Raw genomic sequence first — 13,898 nt, 5'->3', positions numbered from 1 at the left:
AAAAAAAGCAACTCATGGGCATTATAGGTAAATCAGGAAATACAGAAAAATGAAAATATGAAAAATGCACACAATCCTACTCTTCCAAAGGTAGTCATTGTTATCACTGTCTATCTAAATAGCTTCCTATGTATAGAATATAGATTTGTTTCATAGGGCTGGAGGTGAGGCTCAAGTGGTAGAGCTTGGCTAGCATGTGTGGGGCCTTGAGTTCAAACTCCAGTTATATCATGAATGAATGAATAAAATAAAAACATAAAGACAGGGATAGATTCCTATCATAGCTACGTGGTTTTACACCTTTAAAATGATAATTTAATTGTCATTTATAAACCCAGAGAAGAACTCTTGTCTCATGAAGCTTAAATTGAGTAAGGGAGGAAAAATAAAGAATCAATTACAAAGCAAATAAGGTCTTTGTTGAGATGGACAAGTACAAAGTGTAGCTAGAGGAACATAAAGAAGACACCTGACTTACACTGGGCAGGATGGCTTAGAAGTGACTTAAAATTTTTTTTTTGTGGAACTGGGGTTTGAACTCAGGGCCTCACACTTGCAAGGCAGGAGCTCTACATCCTGAGCCAATCTCCCAGCACAGAAGTGACTTCCTAAGAGGAGGTGAGACCAGAAGAATAAGCGGGAGCTGGATTAGAGAAGGGAAGGGAGAAAAAGAACATTTCAGGTAGACAGAAAGGAGTGCATTTAGAGGAAAGGCCTCAGGTAAAAGAGAACACATCACAGTTAAGAAACTAACTGGAGGGCTGGTGGAGTGGCTCAAGTGGTAGAGCACCTTTCTAGTAAGCATGAGGCCCTGAGTTTGAACCCCAGAAATGCAAAAAAAAGAAAAAAGTGAGTCAGACACTGTGCTGTGTACATGGGTTCCAGTACACATGGAGGATTGCTTGAGGCCAGGCATTCAAGACCAGTCTAGGCAACATAGTGAAACTCTGTCTCTAAATAAATAAATAAACAAACTGGGTGCAGTGGCCCAAGCCTATAATCTTAGCTATTCAGGGGGTGGAGATTGAGGGGATCATGGTTCGAGGACAGCCTGGGCAAAAAGTATGAAAGACCCTCCATCTCAGCTAATGGCTGGGTGCAATGGCACGAGCTTGTTATTCCCAGCTATGCGGGGAAAGCATAAATAGGAGAAACATGGTCCAGGCCCATTTGGGCATAAAACAAGACCCTATCTCAAAAATAACCAACATGGTTGGGCACCAGTGGCTCACTGCCGTAATCCTAGCTACTAGGGAGGCTGAGATTAGAGGATTGTGGTTTGAGGCTATCTCAGGCAAATAGTTCTAGTTCAGGAGACCCCATCTCCAAAGTAACCAGAGCAAAATGGACAGGAGGTATGGCTCAAGCAGTAGAGTGACTGCTTTGTAAGTGTGAAGCTCTGAGTTCAAACCCCAGTTCCACAAAAAAAACAAAAAACAAACCAACATAACAAGTGCTGGAGGTATGGCTCAAATTGTAGAGTACCTGCCTACTATGAACGAGACCCTGAGTTCAATTCCCATTAATGCCAAAAAAATTTAAATAATTAAAAAGAAAAAAAGAGATGGGAAAAAATAAAAAGTGAAGAAAGAATAAAGGACCTCCCCTATCAAATTCTGAAAGTGAGTCAAAGTACTTAAAATAAATAAAATTGCAAAACTGCCAGGAACAAACAAAAACTGTTTTTTATTCTTTTTATGTTATTTGGTTTTTCGATTTTTTTTTCTTTTATAATTTTAATCAAATCTGTGTATATGATTTTTGGTCAAGTCATTTCAAACTTCTTTTTTTCCTCCTCCTACTCCTTCAATGACTACTTCTCTCTTCAGCTGGCCTTTTTCTTCCTTCCCTCTCTCCCTCCCTCCTTCCCTGTTTTGTGGTGCTGGGGTTAGAATCCAGGGCCTTATGCATGCTTGGCAAGCATTCTACCACTAATCTATACTTTCCGGTTTCAGCTTTCTCTTTAAATGGTGGCACTTTCCTAGAAGTCTTTCCTTGACTTTCTTACCACTCTGCACAGATAATCTCATTCAGTCACTGCTTTAGCTACTTCAAATGATGCCAACTCTTCACTTATGCTCCACCACAGACTTCTTTCCAAGACTTACACCACAAATATGGCCAGCTGCTAATTGTCATACATTTCTTTATTACATAAGCACTTCAAATTCATTATGTCCAAATCTGTAGCAGTTGCTCCTCTCAAAGCTTCTTAGGTGTCCCAAATCTTGGTATTACCTTGGAGACTCTCCTACATTCACCCACGGTAAAAATGTGAACTTCATGCTTGATACTTGCTTCTCCCTCATTTATGTCCAATAAACTACTAACTCTGTCTGTCTCTTAAATTTCTCTTCCATTTGGCTCAAATTCTACTACAACAGCTCAAGTTTAGGCCCTCATCATTCATGAACTGAAATATGCGAAACCTTTTAAGTGATGTCCCTGATATTAGGTCAGTGAGGACTGACTGTAACAATGTAGGTCAAGACTGAAGGAAGGGCTAAAGGTGTGGCTCAAGTGTCTAGCAAGTACGAAGCTGAGTTCAAACCCCACTACTGCCAAAAAAAGAGAACAACAACAACAACAAAAGACTGAATGAAACAACGTAAGATGGTAACACAGTCCTTTGAATGTAAACTCAGTAAAGAAATGCTAGGTTTCTGTTCTTCTCAAGTCCACATAGGACATGTATGGCCCAAAAGACAGACAATATTCACATATGCAACTTGCTCTTGAAGAGACACATCCAAATTGATAGAGCTCTTCCTTTCATTTTGTGGGTAATCGTGCTTGCAATGGCAAGTCTTAACTGTGCACTTCAGCAAAAATTACTGGTAATAGTATGGAATTTATAAGATAGGATGTTAGTTGGATGTAATTTTTTGTGTTCTATTTGTGTGAAACTGAATGAGGACAAAATTACAGAGATAATCTCAACTAGCTCAAAAAAAGGCAAGTAATGTTTAAGTTCTGATACTTCATTATTGGTAGTGTTACTTGATATTGTGGCAGACTCCATGGATAAGAACTACTGCTCAATGTAGCGCTAAAAGGAAAATCTGATCATTGTACTGATTAACATTTTTTAACATTTTCATAATACCCATAGTAAACCCATGATCCTGAGCATGAGCTACAAAGCTTTTCACAATCTGAATTCATCAGCCTCTCTCTCTTTCTCTCTCTCACATATAGTGGGGTTTGAACTCCAGCCTATACCCTCTCTTGTGTACACTGTAGTAGTAATATCAAATGATGAGACTGGTGGCAATTCTTCTAATCAAGCATCATCATCTGTGAATTTTTTTTTGTGGGACTGGAGATTGAACTCAGGGCTTTGCACTTACAAAGCAGGGGCTCTACTTACTGCTTGAGTCACACCTCCAGTCCATTTTTACTCTGGTTATTTTGGAGATGGGCTGGCCTTGAACTGCAATCCTCAGGATCTCGGCCTCCCAAGCTGCTATGATTATAAGCATGAGTCACCAGTGCTTGGCTTCTGTAAACTTCTTTTAGCACAAAAAGTGAACCACTGTGGCAGCACAAATGACATGGTACTGTGCATTTTTGGCTGTCTCTTAGATTGTAAGTTCCTTGAAGTCAGGAATTCTATCTCCAGGGCTTTTGTTTATTAAATATATTGTAGGTGCTCAATTAAGGGAATCAGAAAGGAAATAGGTACCCTGAAAAATGAAGTACCTGTTCCAAGAAACTGTCAGGAAAAAAAGGTAAAGATTAACTTTTTTTTTTTTTGGTGGGACTGGGGTTTGAACTCAGAGCTTTGCGTTTGCAAAGCAGGCACTCTATTGGTTGAGTCATACCTCCAGTCTACTTTATTCTGGTTATTTTGGAGATAAGGGTCTCGCGAATGTTTTTTGGTACTGGGGACTGGTCTCATGCATATTAAGTACATGCTCTGTCACTGAAGTATACCCTCAACCTAACATTTTATTTTAAATGCAGTTAAAAAAACCAAATATTATCTATACTGACATTAAACTAGTTAACCGAGGCTTCATGCTCTACACCAAAAGAACTTACATAAATTTTTGATGTGCTCTATTTACTTATACAAATCATCATCTAACTCAAGCTTCCATTTCTCGGAAAAATCAGTGAGCACCTTTGACAACATTTCTTCATCTACTCTGTTTTTCTTATTTTGAAGTGGAAAAGCATTTTTTTAAATATGAATTTTCTATGAATTAAGTCAAAGAAGAGAAAGTTAGAAAGCAAGTCAGTGCTATTCTAGGGATGACAGATCTAGGGGGTGCTTTTTCCAACAATTTCAAGCAGAGGCTAGAAAACTGTGCCACTGTTTATTGTGCAAAAGATGAGATCTATTTCTTCATAACATGAAACAAAACTAGAACATGGTGTAATTATTCTAGGAAATAAGGCATATGTAATGAGACAGCTGAAAGTGACCTCATGTACCTGGTGTGTAACCATAGACAACTTCACACTAAAACTCTAGTTCTTGGTTTCCTTCTGTAAATTGCAGATACCACTGTACGAGTTGTTATGAGGATTACATGAGATAATTTAGGTAAAATGCTGAGTGATGCATATAGTAGACAAACAAATCATGGACCACCACCATTATTATTCATCATATCCCAAGTTTTAGATGTACAGATAATAAGGCCAAATCAAGTTGAGCACCAGTGGCTCACACCTGTAATCCTAGCTACTCGGGAGGCTCAAGGCCAGGCCCAGGCAAATAGTTCTCAACACTCCATCTCCAAAATAACCAAAGCAAAATAGACTGGATGTGTAGCTCAAGTGGTAGAGCACCTGCTTTGCAAGTGTGAAGCCCTGAGTTCAAACCCCAGTCCCACAACAACAAAAAACAAATCAATATCTTCTGGGAAAAAATCAATATCTTCTGGGAAAGAAACAAAATAAATAGTCCATTTTGCAGTTCAACAAGTGTGAGGCCCTGAGTTCAACCCCTAGGACCTCCAAAAAGAAAGAAAGAAAGAAAAAGAAACCATTTTGCAGTTCAAGTTATTTGGTAACATCACTTCAACACACTACTTTGTAAGCAAAAGTTTCTAAATAATGGTATATCTTCTCGCTATGGATTATAATAAATTATTTTCTCACAAGTTTGTAATAGGGGCTGGGTAAAGTGCTTGCCTAGCATGTGAAAGGCCCTGGGTTCAATCCCCAGCACTACGAGAAAACAAAAATAAACAAAAGCTTATAATAGGGCTGGGGATGTAGCTCTGTGGTAGAGAGCAGGCTTAGCATGCTCCAAGCCCTGGATCAATCCCCAGCACTAAATACAAAACAAAATAAAAACAGCTTATAATAGGAAGCTACACTTACCTTTGCTGTATCTGAAACAGAATTCCAGTAACCACCGCTGAGTGAAAATTTTCCGCTACCTATTCGTGCCAATATTTCCTCAGGTGTATCATCAGGACCATTTGCAAAGGGAGTGTAACTAATTTATAATAAAATTAAAATATTATTGAATAAAATTTCGTTTTTTGGTTAGTAATCTTTATATTTAGTTGCAGTTTCCAAAATACTGAGTAATTAATACTTTACTGAAATCTACCAAAATGAAATAAAAATCAATAAAATGAAGCTCCATAGGCCAAAGTATAGACTATAAAATATTAGATTTACTATATTATAAATATCTTAAGCTATGACACATTTTAGAATAAAATACTAAAAATAGTGTTTGCTTATGACATAATAAGAGTATAAAAATGGTATGGAAACCCACATTAATTTAAGCAAAAATACTGATTAATAAATGCTTCTAACATATGGCACATACTCACCCAGTAAGCATTGTATAGAGGAGGACACCAAGACTCCATATATCACAAGCAGCATCATAGCCTTGTCGTTTTAAAACCTAAAAAAATTTAAAGATCAGTATTATCACACTACTGTTTTTTATATGTATGAAGATGCTTTGTGAACTTAAGGCAATATTTTAATCTTATTTTAGAACATTCTACTATTAATAATTCATATATATAAATTTATGTTTGGTATTTGAATGAATATTTAAAGCATATACATAGAAGAATATAGAACAAACTGAAGATATACAAATGAAATAGTGCAAAACACTACATATATAAAATTTGATTTACTCAAGCATTTAATATTCACCAACTGTTATTGGGCACAAGCTACAACAAATACAAAAGATCTATTTCATTAAAAATATCAAATCTGACAGGGGAAATAAACATATAAATTGTTAACAATTCAACATGATAAATATTATACCAAAGTCATGTCTGAAGTGATATGCGTATAAAGTTGAGGAAGCAATTTATTCATTTTTGTGGAACTGGGGATCAAACCCAGGGTTTCCTGCTAGCCAGGCAATTATTCCACCACTAAGCTATACCCCTCAGTGCCAATTTATTCTTTCTTTTTTTCTGTTTGTGTGGGGGGGTTTGAACTCAGGGCTTCGAATTTGCTAGGCAAGTGCTCTATCATTTGAGCCACACCCCAGCCCTCCAATTTATTCTTGATATGGGAAGACAGAAAAGGTTAGAGGGCAGATTGCTTCTATAGAATTCAATAGGCAAAGAGAAGAGGTAGGGGGGAGGGCAGAGCATAGAAATAAGCAGGCAGAGCAGCCTTAGTGATAGGCAAAGAGTTTAAAACAGTCAGAACTTCAGGTAGGCAATATTAGAGAGTGAAGAGCTTTTATAATATCTTATTAAGAATTTAGATTTTTCTCCCACAAGCAATCAGATGCTACTGAAGCATTAAACACGGAAATAAAGGACTGGCATTTTTATCTTAATTGTTTATTCAGTAAGTCTTCAATTAAACAATTATTAACTATTCCATAGTAAACACAGCAAGTAAGTTCTTATATATATCAAAATACTGCAAGTGAACCCTCTTGCAATTACCTCTGGTGCAACAAAATTTGCAGTATAACAAGGCGTCATGAGAAGACCGTTTTCTGCTCTCAGCTGTTTTGCAAAGCCAAAATCGCAAATTCGAATAGACTCTGGATTACCAGATTCATCGACATAAAGAATGTTGCTAGGTTTCAAGTCTCTGTGTACCACCTAATTGAAATACAAATTAAAGAGTTACATTAACAATACATTTCCTTACTGAAAGTTCTTTATTCACAACTGTCAAACAATGCACGTAACAAGGTGATTACTGACCTTTAAATTATCCCAACATTATAAAATGCTGATAATGTAAGCATAACTCTCTAACTTAGACCTGGGGCAAGGACAAGAAGGAAAAGTATTTACTGAGTGTCTACCATGTACCATGGCATTCTGTAAGGGGCTGCAAAAAATGTGGAGGATCATGAGATCCTGAACCTCTATGGTAGTGGGAAAGGCAGAGAACAGATCTCACAGATGGGGCATAGCTGCAGAGGTTACTTAAATAGGGACTCTAAAGAGGATGACATCTGACCTAAGACTTGCAGAACAGAATAACCATGCCATAAAAACAATGGGAAAACATCATCCTAAAACAGAGGGAATAATGTGTACGAGACAAATACATGTTGACAAATAAAATGGAACTTGTATGGCCTTCAGACGTACAAGGGAAAAAAAATCCCAAACCCAATTTTAAGTATTGTCTTTGATATACAAGTAAAGATATCAAGTATGCAAAAACACCTTTTCTTGAGAATTTTGTATTATTTTCCTTCTTTAACAACCTACTTGGATACTTTTATCATACACTTCTCTGACATGCCTTTTTAGACTTAAGTTGTTTCTTCCATTACCAAATTCTGAGTCTATATTTGAATTAATGAACCAATTTTTAGTTTCTAACATCTAGAACATTACTTCTTTTTACTATTTTACTAAATAATTACCAATAAGACACTAGGAAAAGAACATGGAATACCTAGATGACTGCAAAGTCAAATTCTTCAGGGAAAATATTGAGTTCTACTAAATTCAATGTACAATACTAGGGAAATCTTGACAAAATAACAGTTAAGAAGCTCTCAAATTAATATGTTCCACTTGTTAGTTTAAGGGCAAAGACAGACAAAATTAAGTAGAATGCATTGAAAATGAACTCCTTAAGAAGTAGTCTTTTAGCCAGTCATGGTGGTGCATTCCTGTAATCCCAGCACTTGGGAGGTAGAGGCAGGAGGACAATAAGATAAAAGGCCAGCTTACAATATATAGAAAGACCTTATCTCAAAAAAGTAGTTATCTTTTGTGTACATACACCAAAATATGTCACATACCATAAATATATACCATTTTTTGTCAACTAAAAATGTAAAAAAAAAAAGCGATGGTTTCTCCTTTTTTTTTTTTTTTAATTTTAGCAAAGATTTATTTTAGTATAACAGGATAAAGTATGGGAGGGGGAAAAGAGAGAAACATTTCCTTTCCCCATGCAGGAAATGGGAGCAAAGACTCCTTTTCCGTGCTGTCTATCCTTCTTCACTCCTCTGCTGTTCTCCTTTTATCCCTGCTCCCCTTACTTTCTCCCTTTTCCCTTGCCATTTACTAAAACTCTGTATACAGCCAGAAGTCAGGTGACTACTTGGCCTCACCAGTTTTAAGGATTTTCTTTTATATGTGAATATAAACTAGGATTTCCTGGTTCTGCTTCTAACTTGAAGTGAGCCTGTTTTTCAATGATACAGAGTTACACAGCAGAAATAGTACTGCTTTCCAAGTCAGAAGATCACACTCACTTTTTCTTAGAAAGCAAAAGAACGTAATATAAGCTAGTATTTCAAAGCAACACTTCAAACTCAATGGGAAGTTTATGTAGAGGAAGACCCACAGGAAAAGAAAGCTATTTGTAGTTATTGTCTATTACATGTAGAAGTAAATTCCATATTTGCACTTTTAGCTCAAGAAAGAAAAAAGGTGTGTATGTGTGTGCATGCACATATAAATACTCTTAAAAAGACTTACCCCTTGTGCATGAAGATATTCAACAGTTTTGGTTATAGTAAACAGGACAGCACTGGCTTCTCGTTCAGAGAAAAATTTCTGTCTAAGAATTTTATCCAGCAATTCACCTCCTTTCATAAGTTCTGTTACTACATACACATATTTTCCATCATCATACACCTACAAAATTCAACATCAAAACATAAAAATATTATCTGAAGCTTTATCTGTGCTCCTAAACAAAGTTTAACATATTAAAGAGAATTTAAAAGTCACTGTATATTCAAGAAAAGTTCCTTGTCACAACCAATGGAGGGTAAAAATTTGCAAACAATCTTATACATCTAAGAATATTAAAACAGGAATTGTTAGGACTGAATGTCAAAAAAGCATCCTGTAATTTCATTCATGAAAATTAAAACAACTACGAGCATCATATATGAAGGGATGTTGAAGTTATGTTGTTAGGGCTTCTCTTCTGGATCTCTCATCTACTGATGACAGCTAAGAATAGTACGACACACTCCAGTGGTTTTCCAAGAATTTCTGCAGAGGCAGAACTTTTGCTTTTATATATACAGAACAAATGAAATATTCTGATTTTGACTGAATGGAAAGAGAAGTTGTAGCCAAGAATTACATAGGAAGACTAAGTAGTAAAGATAAATTCCATACAACCACAGAGAAACATACCAGCAAACTCCTAATGTAAAAACAGAAAGCTCAGGAAATCCCTAACTGAAATAACCCCTTTATTAAACTTTACCATAGAGTAACTGGAAACCTTTATTTAGTTTCACAAGAGATACAAGGTACTATATAGGTGCTAGGGCCCCAAATATAGAGAAAATGAAGTACCTACTCTTAAATTTTTTACTTTAGTACAGACAGATATATACATAAAAGTGAAAGAAGTTTTGGAGATGCTATAATACAAATTTGAGAAAAATTTCAGAGACTTTGGAATTTGAAAGGAAGGAAGGAGCAAAGATGTATATTAAATATATATACATATGTATATATGTATTTATATAATGGCAGTTTAGAAAGCGTCCAAGGCTAGGCTGAGAGAAAGTGTTTTCTAGATTTCCTTTTTAATTTTCCTAGATGGATTCTTGGAGATTATATTAATGAAAGTCACTTAAGTTGAACAGCTTCACGTTATGAGAATTCACATAATGTGACTATGTTAATATTCTTCATCTAACAATGAGCACTGATAAAGCCACGGAAAACATAAGTAGCAGAGTATCTGACAGCCCAGGTAAAGGGATGACCCCTTGTCCTGGAAGTGGTGATGGGCAGGGTTGGTAGACTTCCTGGAGAAAGCAGTCCCTTAACAAAGTCTTAAATGTGTGGTACTTAGCCAGGTAAAGAATAAGGGAAATGGTGTTCCCAACTGAGGGAACCATAAATTCAAAGACAAGGCAATATAAGAAAATGAGGTGTGCTCAAAAAATTGTACATACTACAGCATGGCTAGTGCATAGGGTGTGTGAGGAAGTGTGAAAACTGCTACAGAGGGCGGCAGGGGTTTAAGGGGTTAGGGAGTTTTAACTGTAGGCAGGGAAGTAACATGGCTAGTTATGAGCATTAGCTGTCTCTGGTAGTAACTATCTTCTCTCTGGAAGATAGTTTGATGAGCTTGCAGAGGGACTGATCAAATTTGAGTATTAATTAATAATAGTATTAATGCTGGACATTTGTGTGTACGTTCAAGTAAATTGAGATATTAAAAGCAATAATGTTAAAATACTTTTAAACAAAAGTGAAAACTAATATATTTTTCTTTATAAATGGAATGATGCCATAAACATCATTCACAAATCTACTTTCTAAACTTACTATTACTGATGATCTTTGTCTATTACATATTTGAAAATATCCCAAATGTGAGTTAGACAACCTATTCAAATGAGCCTTGTTAAAGAATTTACTTACATCTTTTAGAGTAATAATATTTGGATGCTGTCCGTAACGAAGAAGAATTTCAATTTCTTCTGTTGGGTCTCGCTTGCTTTTATCAATAATCTAAAAGGCAAGTATTTATCACAAAAATCTCATGAACGTCAACTTTAAATGTTTATAGTCACAGACTTTAGGTATTATCTAATACGTGCATACATATACATATGTGTGTGTATGTATGCCATATACCAATCACATTTATTCAACTCCTTGGTCAGACTGCTTAATTAGAAAGCTAGTCTTGATGTAGATGGCAAGCCTGAAAATTCTAAACTATGAGTCACGTTCCCACCAGGTCTCTCCAATGTAAGTTTGCAGCAAGTGTAGGACTTAGAAAAGATAACTAAGAACACAGTTAACACATCTTTTCTTCCATTCTTGAACACCTTAAACATCTGGGAACTCAAATCAGCATCATAGCATCATTTCCCCTATCAATACAGACTGTTAAGAGCGAAATGTCCCTGTAACACCACTACTAGCATCTATTTATTGAATTAACTTTACTTAAAAGTACTTTAATGGAATATCCCATTAGTTGTAAGCTACTTATAAAAACGAATTAATTAAGTAAAACAAGTATATTTTTGAAATTAACCAGAAAGCTACATAAAAAACAATACCTAGAATTTTACTTCATTAAGTATTATTACAATAAAGCCTTTTAAAGTATTAACATAGCTTTCTAACCCTTTTATTAAAGTCATTTGCTTCCTAAAAATATTTCTCTTAATGTTTTAATCTGTTAAAGTAATATATTTAAAAAAATATAAATTTGACTTTCAATTCACTCAAAGTCTGAAACAAATTTTATGGCCTTTGTATTCTTTGTATATTTTAAATTTTAAAACAGGTTAGTACTTAATACATGAAATAAAAATCCAATTACTCCAACAACCTAAGAAAGAGCTTAACACTCAGTAGGAATCCAATTTTCTTTCTGAAATGGATTTAGTTGTAAAACAGTTCTGTATTTGGAGAACAGAGAAGACAGAGATTATAGATACTCAATGTAATCAACTGCAAATGATAGTGTGGAACTGGGCAAATGGATTATTAAAAAGAAAGGTGTATAGAAAGGGATACTTGTTCAAGAGAGATGACATGGTACTAGTTTCATGAAAACCAGAACAAGCTAAGAGATGTTATTTTAGCAACATTCTCTGTTCTTCTGAGCCCAACTTACATTGTATCTGTATTTGTGCACCTCAGATTTCAAAAGAATACAGATGTGTTAGAATTGAGTTTATTAATCTAATTTAAGTCACAAATAGCTAGGAGACATTCTCAAGGCTCTGGGCATACTGTTCCTCGTTTCTGTAATTCAAAGGGGGCCTCAGGACATTTCTACGTGTTTTTTTTTTTAATGTACTGGAGTTTGAACTCAGGGCCTCACACTAGCTAGGCAGGTGCTTTACCACTTGAGCCACTCTGCCAGCTCTGTTTTGTGTTGGGTATTTTTAAAATAGAGCCTCTTGAACTATTTGCCTGGGCTGGCTTCAAACTACAATCATCCTGGTCTCTGTTTCCCGAGCAGCTGGGATTACAGGAGTGAGCCTCTGACGCCCGGACATTTCTGCATTTTCTAACGTGTTAAGAGGCAAACAAAATACATCCTTAAAACCGCTTAACAAGTATATTATTCTTCTTCTCTTATGTTCAATTTAGAAATGTCTATATACTCCAGATTTCAGTAACAGCAACGAACAGGAGACTAGGAAGTTAAATGTATTTCTACGAGCCATCCATCCTTATATCCGACAGAAAGCCTTCTAGACACTGATTTTTTTGGTGTTGAGGTAGGGTTTTGGTATGTAGCCCAGGCTGGCCTCAAACTCACGATCTTCCTACTTCAGCCTCCTGAGAGCTAAGATTACAGGCATGTACAACCATGCTTAGGTAAAACGTTTTTTTGTGAGGGGTGGCAGTGCTAGTGATGAAAACCAGGACCTCATACAGGCTAGGCAAGCACTCTGCCACTGAGCTATACCCTAACCCCCTGACAACTCTTTAAGGGATCTAAGTTATGACTAGTAATAATAATAATGTTGATCTCTGGCTAACTAAAAAGTACCCATACTTACAAATAAGTACCAAGTTTTGAGACAAATTGGAAGCTGTAGACATTACTTGAATTTCTTGAGGTGGGACAGCAGAGATTATTATTCTAAGTGGTGAAAAGGCAAAGAATTAGCTGGGAGCAGTGGCTCGTGGCTCATACCTGTAACACCAGCTACTCAGGAGGTGGAGATCAGGAGGAGTGTAGTTTGAGAGCAATCTAGACAAAAAATTAGTGAGACCCCCCACCTCAGGTATGATAGCACATGCTTATAATCCCAGCTATTTGGGAGGTGTAAATAGGAGGACTAAGGTCTGAGTTCAGCCTGGACAAATATGTGAGACCCTACCTGAGAAATAACTAAAGCAAAAAAGGGCTGGGGGCATGGCTCAAGTGGTAGAGTACCTGCCTAGCAAGTGTGAGATCCTGAGTTCAAAACTCCAGTATTGACAAACAACAACAAATACAATAAAGAAGGCAGAGACTTTGAGTATAGTGTTTAATCATCTAGAGATAAGAGTTTGAAATTCAAAATTGATCACAGAAAAAAGGCTTAGAAAATTCTGTTTTAAGACACCTGGTGAAATTAAAATTACTAATAACTTTCATGATCATGGTTCTTATTCTTTTATTTGTTCACAGATCTCTTTAGATGTAAAGAACGATGTAGACATTTTTGTCAGAAAAATGTAAATACATAAAACTTGGAACAATTCTGAGGAATTCCCTGACAACCTGACCACAAAAATGGAGAGTTTTGAGAGTAAAAAGAGTGCTATTCAAAATCATGTGAGGTATAAACTGGTACTCCCTGGGCAAACTGGATGAATGACCACCTTACCTTTCACCTTGGGGTATCCATGGTTCCCAATTAAGATAACTGAAGATCACTAGCCCAGATATTTAAATTTATCTTAATTTTTATAACAAAAGGAAATTTTGCCAAAGAGAAAAGTGTATCTTTTTTTCTTGAG

The 13,898-nt window shown here is 36.1% G+C and overlaps 1 protein-coding gene across 13 annotated transcripts in view; it reads right to left on the bottom strand.

Moving 5' to 3' along the window:
• Positions 1 to 13,898, bottom strand: part of Rps6ka3 (ribosomal protein S6 kinase A3) — a 101,868-nt gene that overhangs the window by 6,470 nt on the left and 81,500 nt on the right. For all 13 annotated transcript variants that reach the window (XM_074062779.1, XM_074062786.1, XM_074062782.1 and 10 more), the window contains 5 exons: positions 10,839 to 10,928; positions 8,919 to 9,077; positions 6,906 to 7,067; positions 5,805 to 5,881; positions 5,338 to 5,455 (listed from right to left, as the gene is read on the bottom strand). In XM_074062779.1, the coding sequence (XP_073918880.1) occupies positions 5,338 to 5,455; positions 5,805 to 5,881; positions 6,906 to 7,067; positions 8,919 to 9,077; positions 10,839 to 10,928 (606 nt within the window). The remainder of the gene's footprint in view (positions 1 to 5,337; positions 5,456 to 5,804; positions 5,882 to 6,905; positions 7,068 to 8,918; positions 9,078 to 10,838; positions 10,929 to 13,898) is intronic.

The sequence above is a fragment of the Castor canadensis genome, chromosome X (assembly GCF_047511655.1).
Source record: "Castor canadensis chromosome X, mCasCan1.hap1v2, whole genome shotgun sequence".
In the NCBI taxonomy this organism is placed as follows: Eukaryota; Metazoa; Chordata; class Mammalia; order Rodentia; family Castoridae; genus Castor; species Castor canadensis.
Note: the sequence above shows the minus strand (reverse complement) of the source record. Positions and strands in the feature narration are given on the sequence as shown.